This window comes from Cornus florida, unplaced genomic scaffold, assembly GCF_030987335.1.
Source record: "Cornus florida cultivar Cherokee Brave unplaced genomic scaffold, ASM3098733v1 CherokeeBrave_3.0.0_Hap2_Chr06, whole genome shotgun sequence".
Classification (NCBI taxonomy): domain Eukaryota; kingdom Viridiplantae; phylum Streptophyta; class Magnoliopsida; order Cornales; family Cornaceae; genus Cornus; species Cornus florida.
The window spans coordinates 69,167,710-69,185,411 of NW_026775576.1; the positions used below are offsets into that span (position 1 = coordinate 69,167,710).

Genomic DNA, 17,702 nt, shown 5'->3' on the forward strand with positions numbered 1-17,702 from the left:
TTTTAAGCATCTTGTGTGCACGCTGACAACCCACTGAGCATCCTCATGGCTGTCTAACCAAAGCCAAAGTATTCCCAAGACATGGCATGGCCTTGAAATGCCCATGTCTTCCCTTGGACAACCGTCAAGGGGCTAACACCAAGCCACCCAAGTAAGTGTCTCTATCTAAACCCTAACTATAACTTTCTCTCTCTATCATTCTGAACCCTAACCCTAACTTTCTTTATCCACCTTTCTGAAAGGCTTTGATTGGTAATGGTGGATAAAAGGTGTAAGGATGAATTGGTTACTAGAAGTGATCTATAATTGAGGAGCACTTATTAAGAATGTGACTTGAAAAATATGACGAACACAGATGACGGACTTATTTAATCATACTGATTAACAAAATTACTTTCTTATGTTGGATTGAGAATTTTATTAAGAGAATATAGAAGTTTAGTTGGTGAGGAATTCAAGACTACAATTGATCCAAAAGAATCCATAATAGAGGGAATTCTAGACAGTTCTTAGGATCAAAGCCTTTCAACACTAACCCAGCCACAGGAAAACAAAACGAGGTGCCCTGGCAAGAATTTCCTTCAAGTAATAGTGTAACACAAAGCAGGGGAAGCCAAAAAAAAAAAAAAAATGTTGAAATGAGAAGAATTATTGTCTCACATATTTATAAAGTTTATAACATATTAAATTTTGACCTCCAAATCGGGAAATTTTGGCAAAGAAATGGATAGGCAAACCCAAGCCAGAACCTCCAACAAATTGGGTCAATTAAATTACTCAATTATTAAGGCTTATAAAAAGACAAAACTCATAACAATGGATTCTTCTGGGATGATGTCTCAGTGTTGGTGTCTCAGGCTAATAAAATTATATGGATACTGTTGAATTAATTCCCTTCATTTATTCCATCTTTTGTGAATCTTATTGTTTCAATTATATATATATATATACACACACACATACATATATACAGGAATGGTGGGATCAAGAGTGTGCAACTAATGGTGGTATTGGACCCCACAAAGGGCATAATTGTCATTTCAAAATAATTCATTCAGGTTTTAAATTAATATTAAATTATGGAGGTCAATTTTGTCATTTTACATTTCATTTAACAGCTCTGCCACGGAATTGGTGCAAAATGATATTTTTGGATAGTTCAAGGGTTATTTGTTAATATAGGGGTTGTGTGATTTTTTGAATAGTAGAGGGGTGTTTTATGTTTTTAGCCCATATAATCCACACTCTACATTTCAATCTTTGCACTACAATCTTGAATGAAATGACAATTATAACCTTAACTTTACAAGTAAATAATTATTACTTTTTAAACGACACAATTGCCCTTTTATATTTTATTTCCTTATCTCTAATCTTTAATATTTTAAGTATTTTTGACAATAAAAATAAAATAAAATAAAATTTTTTTTAAGGGACCAAATTTTTTTTTTTTTTTTGTTATGTTAAATAAATTACCTCTTTTGAATAAATTGCCTATTTTGGCCGGATAAAAATTAAAATGTAACCATTTAAAAAAATTATCTTTTTTTGACATGAAGAAAAAAAAAAACCCCAAAAAAATATATTTGTTGAATAAATTCTCTCCATTCTCAAGATCCCAAAATAATAACAATAATAATAATAATAATAAATACAAAAGGAAGATGATTAAAAAAATATATATATATCTTTATTGAATAAATTATCTCTTCTGATAAGACCGAAAAACAAAAATTTATTTTTATCAAATAAATTACTTCTTTTGACGGGACCCAAATAAAATTACCAAAAAATATAAGTTTCTTCTTTTGAAAAAAAAGTCAATTTTTTTTTAATAAATATCACTTTCAATTGTACAAAAATAAAAAATAAAATAATAAAACAAAATTTATTAGTATAGAAAAAATTATTTTCTTTGAAAGGACATCCAGAAAAAACAAAAATAAAGGGAAAAAGTGGATTAAAAGACTTTTTGGTAAAATGATAAATGAAGTGCACTTGGACAAAAGTGGAGTGCACTACAATAAAATCAAAACCAAAATAAATAAAAAAATTAAGAAAAAGAAAGGGGAGAGTTCTGCTAGGGGTACAGATGAATCTAGCCGAGCTTTGGGTTGCTTGAGCTCGGCTCGTCATCTCCAGAGGGCCTCGAACGAGCTTGGCCAAGCTCCTCGTTAAAGTTTTGGCAAGCTCGGGCTCAGCTACCACTTTTTTAGGAATTGTTATTTAAGTTTGTCTCGGACTTTGATGATCACCTATTCAAAAATCCATGAACGCGGATCTCAAACCTTACAAGCTTTTATGGACTCAATAAAGAACAAAAATTCAAGATGAAATACCTAGTTTTGTGGACTATAGATATTTCTAGATCCATTAGAGAGAGAGAATTATGGTATGGAGGGCCAGTACATATTTCTAGATCCATGAGAGAGAGAATTATGGCATGGAGGGCTACTGGCGGATTCATACGGTGGACCTGATCCGAGAGAGAGAGAGTTGTGCCGTAGAGGGTTGCCAGCGAAGAGGATAGCCGTTTTAGGTTAGTTATGTATTTCTTATCATGAGTAAAGCAATGGCTCAGATGATATAAAATTAATGGTTGAGGATTTGATATGAATCCTCATTTGGATCATGGGCTCAAGAAACTCATTGGGCCTTTTTGGACCTTGACTAAACCTTTTTAATGTAAAATGATAAACATATAACCTAAAGAGCCCCGTGCAGACCTGAGTTTTGCATAAGGCTGAGAGTAAAAAATAAAAAATAAAAAAAATAATTGTGTGATTCATCCTGCAACCGTTCATAAAATACTATAAGCTAGTGACAACAATCAATTTTTCAATCAATTTTTAAATTATAAACGGAATAAAACTAGAAAGAAAAATACAATTCCTTCCATCCGCAAAATCCCTCAATCTATTCTGCCAGAATATCACTTAAAAAGTATATCACTAAAAGCAGGCCAGTATATTAGAGAATGAATAAAGAAACTCTTTTTTACTAGCCATTAAAAAATATAATAATAAATAAAGTAACATCAATAAAGAAAATAACATTCATCAAATTACACAGAATCTACACAGAATTAATAACGTCTAAAAAAAGAAAGAGAAAATAAATAGTACATGAGAAGAGACACTACTCGAGACCATAAGCAATGGTCAGATGATATCAAAACTTAGCTTAATTTCACGGCTGAGGCACAATCAATCCAAGCAGGAGACGGTTGAACCTCTTGATTCCTCTTCTTAAAGAACGGGCAGCAATAGATGATTTTATCTTCCAAGTTGAAAAAACCCAACTCATTACCTGCAACATAGTGGTCATTGATATCCACGGGAGTGAAGTAAATGGAATTGGGGATGAGCGTCCCAGCAGGGAAATCATGGGCCGAGAAAGACTCCGAGGAGTGGTAATTCTCACCAACAAATAATACACGGTCACCTAAGCTTGACAAATATACCCATTCCTTTCTCAAAAAGTCGAGCTTATACACATCAAATGAAACCGTGTAGCTAGGCTCGTCGTTAGACACGAACCTGTTCACCATTAACAAATCACTTGAAGACACGGCTAGATATGCATACTTAAAAAGAGTGATTTTCTCTCTACTTTTGGGTAGGGATTCAATTATGAGACTACTCTTTGGAGAGGCAGGATCGCGAAGATCCCAAGCTTCTAAACCATATCTACTCAAAGCATAAAAAAGTTGGTGGTCACTAAAGTAGACAAGATCCCTGTAGGGAAAGAGTGTTCCGTCCAGGGCAGTCCATGAAGCGTCCCCAATCCTGCAGAAAGCAAGATGGTAACCCTGGATGGAGGTCCCAAGGCCTTGGATGGCCATCACCGTGCAATTGCCTTGGTTGTCGTTGGAATACCCATATGGAGGGGGTGAGGAAAAAAACTATCTTTTTAAAGAAATCTTGGCCTACTTTTTCAGCGGATACGGCTGAGATGTGCTCTGTAATCATATATTCCATGGTGGTGGTAGTGGATTTTGTGCTGCGGCTGCGACGTTGGCGTCGTAGTGATGAAATAACACAATGTAAGGGAAAGAGTTGAGTAAAGGATTGTAGAGATAGGTTGAACAATTGCGAGGGTGAATAAAGGCCAACCAACCATGAGAGGACCCTAAGCAGATGGCATCGTTTGGTGAGAGAATGTCCCTTTGCCATGGAAGCCAAAGACTCCTATTCTTCTTCATCTTCTTCTTCAACACTAATTTATTCCCTACCAGGCTCACCAAGTCGTAGTAATCATCATCATTGGTAGTACTACTGTTGTTTTCTTCTTCCTCCTCCTCCTCCATTGTAGTAGTAGTAGTAAGCTTAACAAAGGACGCTTCTTCTTCTCCCTCAGGAATCAAGAAGCCCGCAGGTACCAGCAGACATGGTGAATCTCGCGCCGTTTTTTTTGGCAACAGGACTACCTCTCCTCCTTCGTCAAGTGCCGCTGCCGCTACGGCCGCCGCCTGATGCATCATCATTGACGAAACAGGTTTCCCAAAATCGCCTCCTCCTCCTCCGACAATAAGGGATCCAGGCCGCGATGACATTGATCTCACCGATGTTGACCACAAGGATGATTTGATTCCATTAATAGCCGGACCAACTCCACCGGTGGAGACTTTCAAGAGTCTCGTCGGTGGACTTAGACAATAGCTACTGGGCGATACTTTCATCATCGTAATTGGTCTTCGATTTCGAGATCGGTCAAAGTACACCGCTCGATTGCCAAAATCTATCTCTACTCGAGTCACTCGAGTCACTGCTGCTACGATACATCTAGAAATTATTTTATCTCCCCAGCTCCTAACCCTAGGACCTTTATTTATAGGGTTGTAACTACGCGTACTCTTGTAACATTACATCCCTACTCCCGTGCAACTCATGTGACTTGATTGATTAAGAAAATGACAAAAATACCCCACCTTTCCGGAAATGTGAAGAACCCGTAAATAAGGCACATTTTTTTATTTAATTAAGGTTTAAAATTATAAAACTCTTCTGCTTTCAAATTTTGATCATAAAATTTCAATCTATTTCAAATAAATTTTACACAGTTTAAAAGTGATCACATTATGAAATGACAAATTTAACTTTACTATTTAATGTTAAATTAAAAGGTAAAGTACAGAGACTAGGGATGTCAATTTTTACCGCCCCGTCCCGCCCCATTAATAACGGATATGGGAACACTTTTTATACCGTTGGGGCGGGTATGAATACAATTTTTGTACCCGTTGCGGGTCACGAGGCGGGTAAGGGTTTAGTACACATATCCTAGGAGCCCCGCCCCGCCCCACCCTGCTAAGCATATATATATATATATATATATATATATATATATATTAATAACTTATTTTAGCGGCTTACTGAGTTACCCATTTCTTACAATCCTAATTTGAGATGTAAACTTGGTATTAAATTTGTTTTTGTTTTGGTTATGGTGGAAGTTGAAGCTTACAACTTTTTGTAATTTGGTTGTATTAAATTTTTATTTTTGTTTATTATGTTCTTTGAATTATGTTATGTGCATGTTATTTTTTTTATTTTTGTTGGGAAATAGAAAACCCCCCCTCTGACGAACTATACAATAATTGGATTTATACCAACGAAGAAAAAAGTAAGAACTTAAGCAACGAATTTATAAACCGAATCGAGGCTTTAAACGGAGGATCCCTTTCTTTGAATCTACTTGAAAAAAAAACTAGATTGATTGTCCTTGATCTAGAATGGGTCACCCCCCCGTCCTTTCTTCCCAGTCCATTGCGTTTAGGAAAGAAAGAGACAATTTCATTTATGTTGTGCCATTCCCAGGCTTTCCACATTTAAATAGCACGAGCTTAAGTTCCAAAACGTGGGAGAAAAAAATTTGTTAGCGGGGCGAGCACGGGGCACAGTATTTCCCAACGGGGCGGGGCTGGATATGAAAATCTAACCCGTCGCGGGTCTCGGGGCGGGTATGGACTTGACAAAAATTAAAAGGGGCTGGGCGGGATTTAGGGAAACCCGCTCCAAACCCGCCCCGTTGCCATCCCTAACAGAGATACCCCAGAAGTTTGGGGTAAGGACATGTAAATGAAAGTTTGCCTATTTTTGGACAACCACACCCCCTTGTGAAATTTGTCATCCAAACATAGCCTTAAAACATGAAAAAAAATCCATTTTACCCTTCACTATTTTATTAATTTTAATTATAAATATCAAAATACTTAAATGACCAAATTACCCTCAGCACCTAATCAATCATATAACCCTACAACTAGATTATGGGCTGCCACCACAACAAAATCCACAACCAACAACACACACACTCGCCCCTACTACCACTACCATCCCTATTTCCACCCTCACAACCACCACCATTAACTCATTACCCACAATAAGATCATCACCACAACCATCACTTATTCACTAACGTCAGAGTCGCTGCACTCACCTCATCGACAACTATTGGCTTCAGGGATTCCTGCGACCCCATCGATTCCAGCAGCGATTTGCAGATCGTCCTCACTGACAAATCGATCCGCAGCATCGAGAACGGTCTACCATGGTGGCGACAGTGACGTTATGGTGGCTGGCAATATACAGCGACGACACCGCTATAACAATCATAGCCGTAGAATCTACCGCCGCAGCAGCAACAACAACATCAACCGTTGGTGTACAATATCAACAATAGTGACTTCAGATCAGAAGCTCACCGACTCATGAGCAGTTCTCAACACTACCACCAAAGCTTCCGAGCTCCCGTCTCTAGCGCATACGCCCTCTGCCTCTCTCGCACGTTGGAAACCGTCCTCCTCCCCTGCTAAGAAACGCCAACATAAACCATAGAAACCCAGGTGGTAGCAGCTTGATTCACAATCAATGGCAGCCTCTATCGCTGCTACCGCCATTTTCGGTGGCAGAATTGCCAGTTTCCTCCTGCATGCGGTTCCTCCAAGGCTCAGTCTCAACGGTCGATTCCGATCCCAAGCAATTAACACCATTCTTGCTTAGGTGGACCTATCTTGTTCCACCTCAGCTGCCTCAACATCAGCAACAATCACTTCCTTGGCCACACCAATGGAACACTGCTTCCGTCATCGACACCGTTGTGTGTATGTGTGTGTGTGTGCGCGCATGCGCGCGCGCGCATACATAGAGCAAGGGTTTGGGTTTGGTTAGAGATGGGTAAGAGAACAGAAGGAAAGAAGCTATGGGTATGAGATTAGAAAGGTCATTTCAATATTCAAATTGGTCAATATAAAATCTAAAGGGTAAAAATGTCAATTTATTACCACTGGGGTGTCTTTAGTAGCTGTATCAAACTTGAGGGGGTGTCTTTGTCCAAAAAACAGATAAGTTTCACATTTATGTCCTTTTGCAAATCCCAGGGGATGGTGATTTACTTTACCCTAAATTAAAACTAAAAATTATTTTAAAAACTATAAGGAAGATTTGGAGTATCATTACAGACAGATCGACATAGCCATCATCACAACCCACCATCACGGACTTATTGGAAAAGTACTTGAAATCTAAAAATTTTAATCCTTAAATTCTGGATATCGAAGAAATTCAAGAAGAAATTGGTATCCAATTGAAAGTAATCTCATCATATTAGGGATGGGATTGAAATCTGATAATATTCAAAATACGATGAACTTAGCAAACTACGTTGGTTTTTGTCTTGATACCACAACAATCTTACATGCCATCATCATCATCATAGGCTAGTATTTTTTTTTTTTTTTTTTTTAACTTTAAAAATAAATTTTTGTTTGTTTTAGAGGGGTGAAAGTTTGAGAGAGGGAGAGGGGGGTAGTTTGAAAAAGAAGATTAAAGGGTATTTTGATAATTTTAAAAAATAATTATTAGTTTTTAATTTAACACGTAAGGTTAAATTTGTCATTTCATAACCCAGTTAATGGGTCGAACAGATATTTGGGCAATGTAATCACTTTTTGAAAGTGTGTGAATTTTTTGAAACAAGTTGGGATTTTATAATCAAAATTTGAAAGTAATTCAGATTTTATGATTTTAACTCTTTAATTTAAGGATTAAATTCATCAAATTTAAGTGTCACCTTGTATTACAAAATATGACAACTTTATACTAGTAATTTTGTATTTGACAAACATCTATACATTTGAGTCCAAATTACCCATTCAAATTATGCAAATTGACTTCCAAATCATTGTTGAAAAATCACACCACCACCATCAACCATAACCCACCATTTCTCGCTTTCTCTCTCTATAGGACAGCCGGTTAGCTTGAGTTTAGGGTTTTTAAAATTTTACTAGGGGTTTTATGCACAACTTTGAAAGTATAGGTGAGCCTGTTAACTTAGTTTTGATATGACACAATTGACTTTATTAGTTAATATTAAATTAAAAATCTTAAATTTATTTTTGAAATTTTAAAATAGCAAGGTCAATTTTGTAATTTAAATTAAATAATAATTTTGTAATTTAAACAATTTTGTAATTTTAAATTATTTAATGATCCTTTATTAATTTTATAATTTTAAAATAATAGTTTTTAGTATTTTAATTTAAAATTAAATAATAAGGTAAATTTTATCATTTCAAAATCAAATTAACGAATCGGTCATGGATACGGGGCAACTTGATAAAAAAAAAAAAAAATTTAGTTCAAGCAACTTTTAAATTTTACTGCTAATTTTATCCACAATTGTGAAAGTACATAGGAGTTTTGTGATTTTAATCCTTTTTTCTCTTTTTTTAATAAAAAAAATTTTTGATAGTTAAGTGTGATATATTTATATATATATATATATAAATGTACAAACCCAAATTATTGGGTTAGGAGAAATATTTTTTTTTTTTGATATTTTCAAACAGAGATATAATTTACATATTTGAAAAAAAAAAAAAAAAAAAAAAAAAGGTTGAATGGGTCAACCCATCCAGGCTGAAAAAATTTAAGTTTGGATTACTTAAAAGCCCATATCTTGGGTGACATCGGGCTGGCCCAACCCAACCTGACTTCAAGTTAAGTTTGGGTTGGGACAGGAATGGGTTGGGCCTACCCAACTTGCACCCCTAACTAATACCGGTTCATCAGTTAGATACTCTATTGTAACATTTCCCCATCACTGCTTCCATTTTTATGTTCACATTCTTTGATTCAATATAAAATAAAATATCGTAATTAAGTGGCATCTGGGATTTTGAATCCCTTTGGGAACCTCCAAAAAAAAATAAAAAAAAAATTCAATAATGATATATATGGGACGAGAGGACTACATCTATTCGGTGATGAATTATGAAATATTATGAGAGATTCCACACGTTAACTAAAAATTAAAATATAAATAAACAATTATCTCTTCTAACCAATACATTATATATATATATATATATATATATATATATATATATTGTATATAACTTTATCACCTTAAGTCTAGTTTCTCCAATTTTATCATTAGTATTTCTAATTTTACCTTCACTCAAAGAAAATATAATTATGCAAAATAAAATTAAGAAAAATGATAAACACAACATAAATCAAATAATAGAATTTTGTTTCCAAAAAGATTAAATTGTCAAATTTATAGAATAACTACTGAGATAACATCTAAAAAGAGAATTATGGGATATTTATTAAAAAAAAATTTTTAAAAATTGTAATTAAAATCATCATCATCTTAAAATAAAAGAGGAGAATAGCAATAATATGCATGCAATATATGTGTGTGTGTGTGTGTATATATATATATATATACACACGCGCGCGCGATATATATATATATATATATACACGCGCGCGCGCACGCAACATACATATATATGAACCGGCCCAGTTCGACGGTCCGACTGTTAGAACATTAAACAGTTAAACGGGCTAAAATCAAGGGCGAAATCGCCATTTGAGAGAGAGCGCTATATATATGTATATTTTTCAAGAAGAAGCGATTAGCGAGTCTCTGTTTTTGGCGGTTTCATTTGGGAGTCTATTCGTTACGTTTGGTGAGTACAATGTATTTCTTGGATTTTCTCGCCTTCCAGTTTCCCGAAAAATTCCTCATTTCCATTCACTTTCTTTTTCTCTATTCTGCATTGATCTTCAATTCTTTCATTCACCCCTTTCAAATTTTTATGTTATTTTCATCTTCTTTTTCAGTATTTTCATTTTTTTTTTTGGAGTTGAAGGCAAATGGGAATTTTGAGCAGTTTCTTGGAAATTATTGGTTTCGGAATTGGAATCCCAATTGGAATCTTTATTGGGTTTTCCTTCTTCCTCTATTCCATGTCCAAAGATGTAGAGGTAAATGATATACTACATATAACACACACATATATAGTTCTTGTTTTGGTAATTTGTTGTGAAGTTTTTTTCAGAATTTGATTAAAGATTACTTCACATGATCTGCGTATTTTTTCTGATGGTGACAGTCTACATTTTTCTTTTATATATATATATATATATTAAGATTTTGTTATATATGGGCATCTATGAGTTCTTTTATACTGCAAAAAAAATTATGATTTTGATGTTCTTTTTGCAAATCAAAGAATCTTGATTTATGGTTCGTAAGCTAATATTGCATAATAGGCTAGACACGAATGTAAATTAGGTCTTAATTCGGGTGTTTCGAAGTAAGAATTTTTTATTCTATACTTGTTTGGTATGAAATGTGGTCTTAAGTTGTTGTAAAGAGAGACATTGTCAAGCAAGGCATAATGGATGAAATTACATAATGGACCATATCGGAGCCGTGTTTCTTGTTCAGGCCAGTACAATTCTTAAACCCTAAAATTAGGTTTTTCTAATAATTTTCATTTACTTTTATTTATAAGCATGATTTAACATACGTAATAAGTATTATACTAATTATAGAGAACTGTTTGTAATTTTTGTCTTTCACTATTTTTATGATCATGAATTAGTTAAAAATTAAAAATCAAAGTTCAAGCATCTTCAAATGATATCATGCTATCATTGTCACATGAGCACAAAATGAAAGCTTGTGCTGATAGAGATCTCAATTTTGGATTCATTAATATTTTTATAATTCAACTTTTGGCTGGAGATCTAGGTTGTAGTTGATGAAACCTTACCTAAATCAATCCGGAATAATGAAAAACTTTAAGAGAAATTTGGAACTTTGTTCGGGTAAGTATAAAGTTTGACATTTAATTTTAAAATAAAAATATATATATTGGAAAATGACTGAAAATAGATTTTTAAAATTAACATCTTTATGCTTTGTTGCAGGCTGTTACAACACTGTAATGGCCATTTTGCATGTGAATTTTTTTGAAATTTTTATATCGGTCCATAATGGTTTGGGGTAGCCATTCTTTGAAACCTTAGAATTCCACTGTGTGTTAGGCCTCTAGGGAGTAGCCCTCTCATTGGGAAACTCTCGCGCCCTCGGTGGTTAGAGTATAGCAATGAGTGTGTAGCATTGGGTTCAGGATTTAGGCTGAATTGTGTGAGAGAGAGTTGGCAGTTTTTCCGGCCTATCTAATGGATTTTAGGTACATAACTGTTGTGGCCTTCTTGGTTGTGGTTTGATGCTTTTTTTTTAAATTTGCTTTTCTCTACACTTTTACACAATAGCAAAGTGCCAATAAAAAATGTAATTGAGGATTATTTTATCATTTTTCTATTTACTAACTAAATTTGCATATTCTTTGAAATTGTTGATTTCTTGCACTTTGGGTTTGCATCTAATTTTTCCCATTAGATTCACAATTTTTTCCCAACATCCGAAATTGTGCATCATTGGACCTGAAAATAATCTTGTTATGGAACTAAACACTGCAGGATCCAATTATTAGGCCACTGTGTGAACTAGATGGCACTGCTTTGCGAGATATTTTGCCTGAGATTCCTATCTGGGTGAAGAATCCTAACTATGATCGATTAAGATTGTTTTTCAATCTCCCGTATTGTTGCTATCATTATTTTGATGTTTTGACATTTTTTTCCCTATTTTTTCTCATATGCAATTAATTTCTGATTAGTATTGCATTTAAATGAATGTGTAGGTGGACTGGTTGAACAAGTTTATTTCGGAAATGTGGCCTTACCTTGACAAGGTAATATAATAACTCAGGAATCTGTAAATTTCTGATTAAAAATATCAAGCTAAATTCTAAATGTGCAGGCGATTTGTAGCATGATAAGATGCGCGGTTCAACCTATGTTTGCGGAGAGTACATTGGGAAGTTTTATATAGAATCAATTGAGTTTGAGAATTTAAGCCTTGGCACTCTTCCTCCTACAATTCAAGGAAAGTTTTCTTCTTGGCTTCATCTAATGTTTTTGGTTCATAAAGAAGAAACCAAGTTAATTTATTTCACTATCTTGGAAGATGCCATTAATAATTCTCTTGTTTCACCAATTCACTTTACTGGTGGTTTCTATGTGTATGGATTGTTTGAAATTGCTAGCTGACTAATAACTTCTTCAAATTCTTGATATTAATATTTGTTGAAATCAAATCCACGAGCAAACTAGAATTATTTATAACAATTCAGTACTAAACTGTTCACAATGTTTTTGATGTATATGGATTATTAATTTTACAAAATAAAATTAGTTTACACTCATTCACTGGAAACTCATTTTGGAATATGATCCTTTGCTGAAATGTTTTTGTTGCAATGGAAAATAAGGTTAAAAATTGAGTCAGAAGATTAACAGAAAAAACATTGGTATTATTTACAAACACGATAATGCTGGTGTTGGAAGCAAAATGCATTAATTTTGATTTAATACGCTTTAGTTTTCATTTTACTCTGCAACTTGACAGGTCTCAAAATCTATGAAACCAATGAGAAGGAACTATTCCTGGAACCGGCAATAAAATGGGCCGGCAATCCAAACATAATTGTGGTGGTAAAATTGTTGTCTCTGCGAATCACAGTTCGGGTCAGAAGAACCTAAGCACACATGCCTTTACAGAAGAATGTGTTTTTAGTTCCTTTAAAGAGAACATGTATTGGAGGATTTATTATGCTTCTTCTCAGTTGGTGGATTTACAAGTATTTGCGAAACCACGGATAACTTTGAAACCTCTCGTGCCTACCTTTCCATGTTTTGCCAACATTATGGTATCTCTGATGAAGAAGGCAAGCACAGAAACATTTGCCACCATTTCTACCTTTTTCCTTTCTCTTTTAATGTTCGGTGAATGGATATTAATTATTGTTTCTCTTTGTTGATCATTGTTAAATTCGTGCAGCCTCGTGTAGACTTTGGTCTGAAAATACTGGGAGGGGATATAATGTCCATACCCGGCCTTTATCGATTTGTTCAGGTGCTACACTAGTAACTCACTTGTGTGATTGGAGGTTAATCACTGTATGGTCAATTGATTTTTTTTCATGATTCTTTCAGGAGACTATTAGAAAAGAAGTTGCCAACCTCTACCTCTGGCCCCAATTTCTTGAAATACCAGTCATTGATGCTTCCACGTAATTTCTTCTATGATATATGTTGATTTTATAATAAGTAGATAACATTTTCTTAATATATGTTGCAAGTAGAACAATAGTATAGCTACATTTTTCTTTTTTCTTTTTCTTTTTTTATAGATTGGCCACGAGCAAGACCGTAGGGATACTGCATGTAAAAGTTGTATGAGCCCGGAAGCTGTTGAAGATGGACTTACTAGGAACATCTGATCCTTACGTTAAGCTCAGCCTGAGTGGAGATTCTCTGCCGGCAAAGAAAACTACCATCAAGAAGAAGAACCTGAACCCTGTGTGGAATGAGAAATTCAAGCTTACTGTGAAGGGGAAAGAAAAAAAGAAAAAAAATATAATTTTAAATTTATAAAATGAATAAGCTATAATTCTGAATGGTCACTGGACTTCTGAATTCAATTAATTCACTTAATGATCATAATGGATAAAAATGAATTTTTTGGTGAAGTGATTCATAGATGACACTAGTATCCTGGAAAATAGCAATGTAGTCTCACCACCACAATATGGAGGGGTGAAGAGCTCTCCTCTAGCAATTGGGTAAGTTACACTTATGTAGTTTCGGATAATGCTCATAGGTTCCTCCCAAGGGTTCAAGAGAAGGTTTTTTCAAGAACTTACATCCGTGTACTCTATATATAACCTCCAAATGTTATAAGATTTTTGAAAAGTAGTCATAGAGGATATGCCTTGGTTATTTGAGTCACTGAAGTGTCTGCAATGATTTTCCCAAAAGGTTTGATTTTTGTAAAAGACATCAGCATCTTCATCCTCCACATCGTCATCTTTTCTTTTCTGTGCTCTTGTTAACAGGTAGGAGCACATGACAGGTTGGGAAAGCAAGTGGTTCCTTTAAAAGTGCTAACGCCCTATGAGACGAAGGAATTTTCACTTGATTTGCTCTAGGACACAAGCAGTAGTGATCCTCAAAGCAGTAAGAACAGAGGGACAGTTGTGGTGGAGCTGACGTATAATCCTTTCAAAGAAGATAGTGATGGGTCTAGTGGACCTCTGGATGCCGATGGGCGGAATGAAAGTATAAATGATAGGGCATTAGGCAATGAGAGCCCCAATGGAGCAGGTGTACTTTTGGTTACAGTTCAAGGAGCTGAGGATGTAGAGGGAAAGCATCACAACAATCCGTATGCTTTGGTACTTTTTAGAGGAGAAAGGAAGAAATCAAAGGTGAGATTTACCTTGACAAAAATTCTCTTTCAAATTGTCCATCCCTTAACCTGCATTGCATAGACATGGACACACAGACGAGCAAGATTTCATCTGGACTGAAAAATAAAAGTCTTCAGCTAATATAAAAGCTATATTTATATGCTCATATTGAATCTTTTAAATTGACTCAAATATTATTCAATCAAATATCAGCATAATTGAGCATGAGGATGTCATATTTACCACCAAAAACTCAGAGAACCTAGAGTTACAATCTAACAAGTCTTACTAAAGATCATAATGGATAGAAAATATAGAGTGAAGCCCGAAATATGCTAAATGCTACACAAAATGTCCAAACTTGTGATCTATCTTTTACTTCAGCTCGATTAAATATTGGTTGTGCTCTTGTTCACTGTATAATGTTGTATATTTTTCCTTATTGAGTACAGTCCTTTTGCTTCCCATTTTGTTCTCTCCCCTGTGTGTGTGTGTTTGCTATTGTATTGAGTCAAAGTTTCACACACAGCACTGGTTTAGAGAACCTCAGCTGCTGTGATCAACTTCAAGTTTTATTCTGATATCTCTCTCAACCTAAGGCTGCTTGACAATTTTGAGGCATAGATTAACTACTTTTAATCATTTGAAAGTTAAACTTTAGTAATTGTTCTTGGTTTCTTCAGGTAATCAAGAAAACTCGCGATCCAATCTGGAATGAAGAGTTTCAGTTTATGCTTGAAGAGCCTCTGGTAAGTGAGAAGATCCATATTCAGGTCATGAGCAAGCGAAGCAGCCTTAGTCTCCAATCAAAGGTTATTTTCGTCTCCTTTTTTATCACCATCTTATTTCTATCCTTATTTACAGAGAAAAAATCAAAGTACTAAAATGCATACAAAGTTTCGAAGAAGAAATGATAGGTCATGATCATCATCAGCAATCATAATTTTACCTTCTACATAAGAGTTGACTAAATTTTAGCAATTAAATTGGTTGGTTAACTACAAAGTTTCGAAGAAGAAATGATAGGTCATGATCATCATCAGCAATCATAATTTAACCTTCTACATAAAAGTTGACTTAATTTTTGCAATTAAATTGGTTGGTTAACTACCTAAGTACTGAAATTATCTAATATTTTAAATATATATCTTCTTCTTTTTTCTTTTTGAAATTGAGTGAAATTATAAAACAGCCTAAATTTTGAAAGTTTAATCCATTCCGGGAGGTCGGGAGTTCAAATTCCGGTCCTTGGAATTACTCTAGAAAATTTTTCAATAATTGGCCGGGTGCATGTGAGATGGTAGACTGCATGCTTTCGGTGTTTGATTATGAGAAAAACTTCCATCGTGCAACGGATGCATCCTGACCAACTGTATAATAATCACGCCCGTGCATGTGCTACACGTGTGGTAATAAACGGTTAGATATACCCATTACACGGTATACCGAGCTTAAAGAAGTTTTTCCCCTCATTTATGTTGATAATAGAAAGTGGGGTGTTGTGACTGACAGTGTTCAGAACTTGAAAAAATGCGTCATTTCGCAACAATGTAGGAGTCATTGGGGCATGTGGATATTAGTCTTCCTGATGTTGTACATGACGGACGCATCAACGAGAAATACCATTTGATAGATTCAAAGAATGGAATGATACATGTTGAGTTGGAGTGGAAGACAATTTGTGAACCAGGATGAGGATATAATAGTCCTACCATTTGTGATCAGGAGGTAAATTATTTCATTATTAAGATTTCAATTTTTACTGTATTGCAGCACATACAAGGTCTTTATAGACTTCACAGGAAACACAGTAGGTCATTAGAGTTGTTCATATCCACTTGAAACATTATAAATTTTGTATGTACCACAAAAACATATAAATGTTGTCATTGTCATGCAATTTTTTCCATTTGTTAATTATTATTATTATTATTTTTTTGATGAACTAACCATTGTATAAACTGGAGAATTTATTCTTGGTATGAAAATTACACTTTAAATTTTTGCGCAAGTGGTGTGAATTTTTTTTTTTTAACTACCCTAATAAGCGGTGTGAATTTTTTTTTTTTTTTTTACTACCCTAAATAAGCGGTGTGAAGGTAATTCAGCTGACAAGCATTAATTAATGATTAAGAACTTATGCAATTGAACATTTTGAGTTGACAAGCATTAATTAATGATTAAGAACTTATGCAATTGAACATTTTGAGTTGGTGTTTGGGGGGTTGTGTTGCGCAATAATAAAGTTGTTCTACATGTATAAGTAAAACTGCATACATTTGGCAAACACTTCTTTTTTTCTTGTTAAAAACAAGCCTAGAGTAAAAACGGTCAGCTCTAAAATCTTTTTCTTTTATAATCATTCCTTTTATTATTATTATTGCTAAGACACACTCACTACGGCAACTCAAACCATCAACTCTTCCTAGGGGAAAATATACAATCATACAAATGGAGAAAACTATTCAGTGGGTTGTTATGGCACCATCTCTCTTCTTATCATGCCTATATACTTAGAATACCATTGGGCCTTGGGAAACTCTATTGGGCTGCTTTGAACTCTGAAATAATAGTAGTAGAAATTATAAACGGGTGCTACAAGGCCCAATATTGATTTATGCCGTGCGTTATGGGAAACCTGCATCTAACGGCCGAATGGTAATTTCAGCAAATTTTAAATTCTAACGTTGTTCTCGCGTAGTGTCGGTTGCATGAGTCCCCACTCGGCACGCGCCCGCATTCAACTCTCTTGTTCAATTTTTTTTTTTTTAAAACATTTTCTAACAAATCTCACATGTTCTAGTCACTTTCGATTTCACCCCAAGTCACATAAAGCGGGTGCAGTAACGGTAGTGAGTGTAAGAGCAGAAGCAGGAATAGGAGCGAGAGCGAGAGCGAAAGCAAGTGCAAGTGCGAGAGCAAAAACGTGAAAGAGGCAAAAATTTAAGTTAAGTGGGAAGGAACCACAATAGGTGTGAGAGCGCGCGGAGCGCAAAAGCGGGAGCGACACATATATAGAAGAATTATATAACTTAGATTTCACCTCCTTGTCTTAGGCCTTATAATGGTGTTTAATAAT

The 17,702-nt window shown here is 34.8% G+C and overlaps 2 protein-coding genes across 2 annotated transcripts; one reads left to right on the plus strand and one right to left on the minus strand.

Moving 5' to 3' along the window:
* Positions 1-3,178: 3,178 nt before the first annotated feature.
* LOC132314284 (putative F-box protein At5g55150) lies at positions 3,179-3,844 on the minus strand. The gene has a single exon (XM_059813161.1). The coding sequence runs from the start codon at positions 3,842-3,844 to the stop codon at positions 3,179-3,181; it is 666 nt and encodes a 221-aa protein (XP_059669144.1).
* A 7,251-nt stretch (positions 3,845-11,095) lies between these two features.
* On the plus strand, positions 11,096-16,318 carry LOC132314285 (synaptotagmin-3-like). Its single transcript, XM_059813162.1, has 10 exons — positions 11,096-11,132; positions 11,235-11,248; positions 11,790-11,864; positions 12,014-12,064; positions 13,213-13,287; positions 13,368-13,444; positions 13,565-13,598; positions 14,363-14,641; positions 15,307-15,435; positions 16,178-16,318. The coding sequence occupies exons 1-10, from the start codon at positions 11,096-11,098 to the stop codon at positions 16,316-16,318; spliced, it is 912 nt and encodes a 303-aa protein (XP_059669145.1).
* The last annotated feature ends 1,384 nt before the right edge of the window (positions 16,319-17,702 follow it).

Coding starts and splice junctions, on each gene's coding strand:
- LOC132314284 (XM_059813161.1), bottom strand. CDS start 3,844: ATGGCCATCCAAGGCCTTGGGACCTCCATCCAGGGTTACCATCTTGCT.
- LOC132314285 (XM_059813162.1), top strand. CDS start 11,096: ATGAAAAACTTTAAGAGAAATTTGGAACTTTGTTCGG. Junction 13,445..13,564: donor CCAGTCATTGATGCTTCCAC/GTAATTTCTTCT, acceptor CTTTTTTTATAG/ATTGGCCACGAGCAAGACCG. Junction 15,436..16,177: donor GCCTTAGTCTCCAATCAAAG/GTTATTTTCGTC, acceptor GCAACAATGTAG/GAGTCATTGGGGCATGTGGA.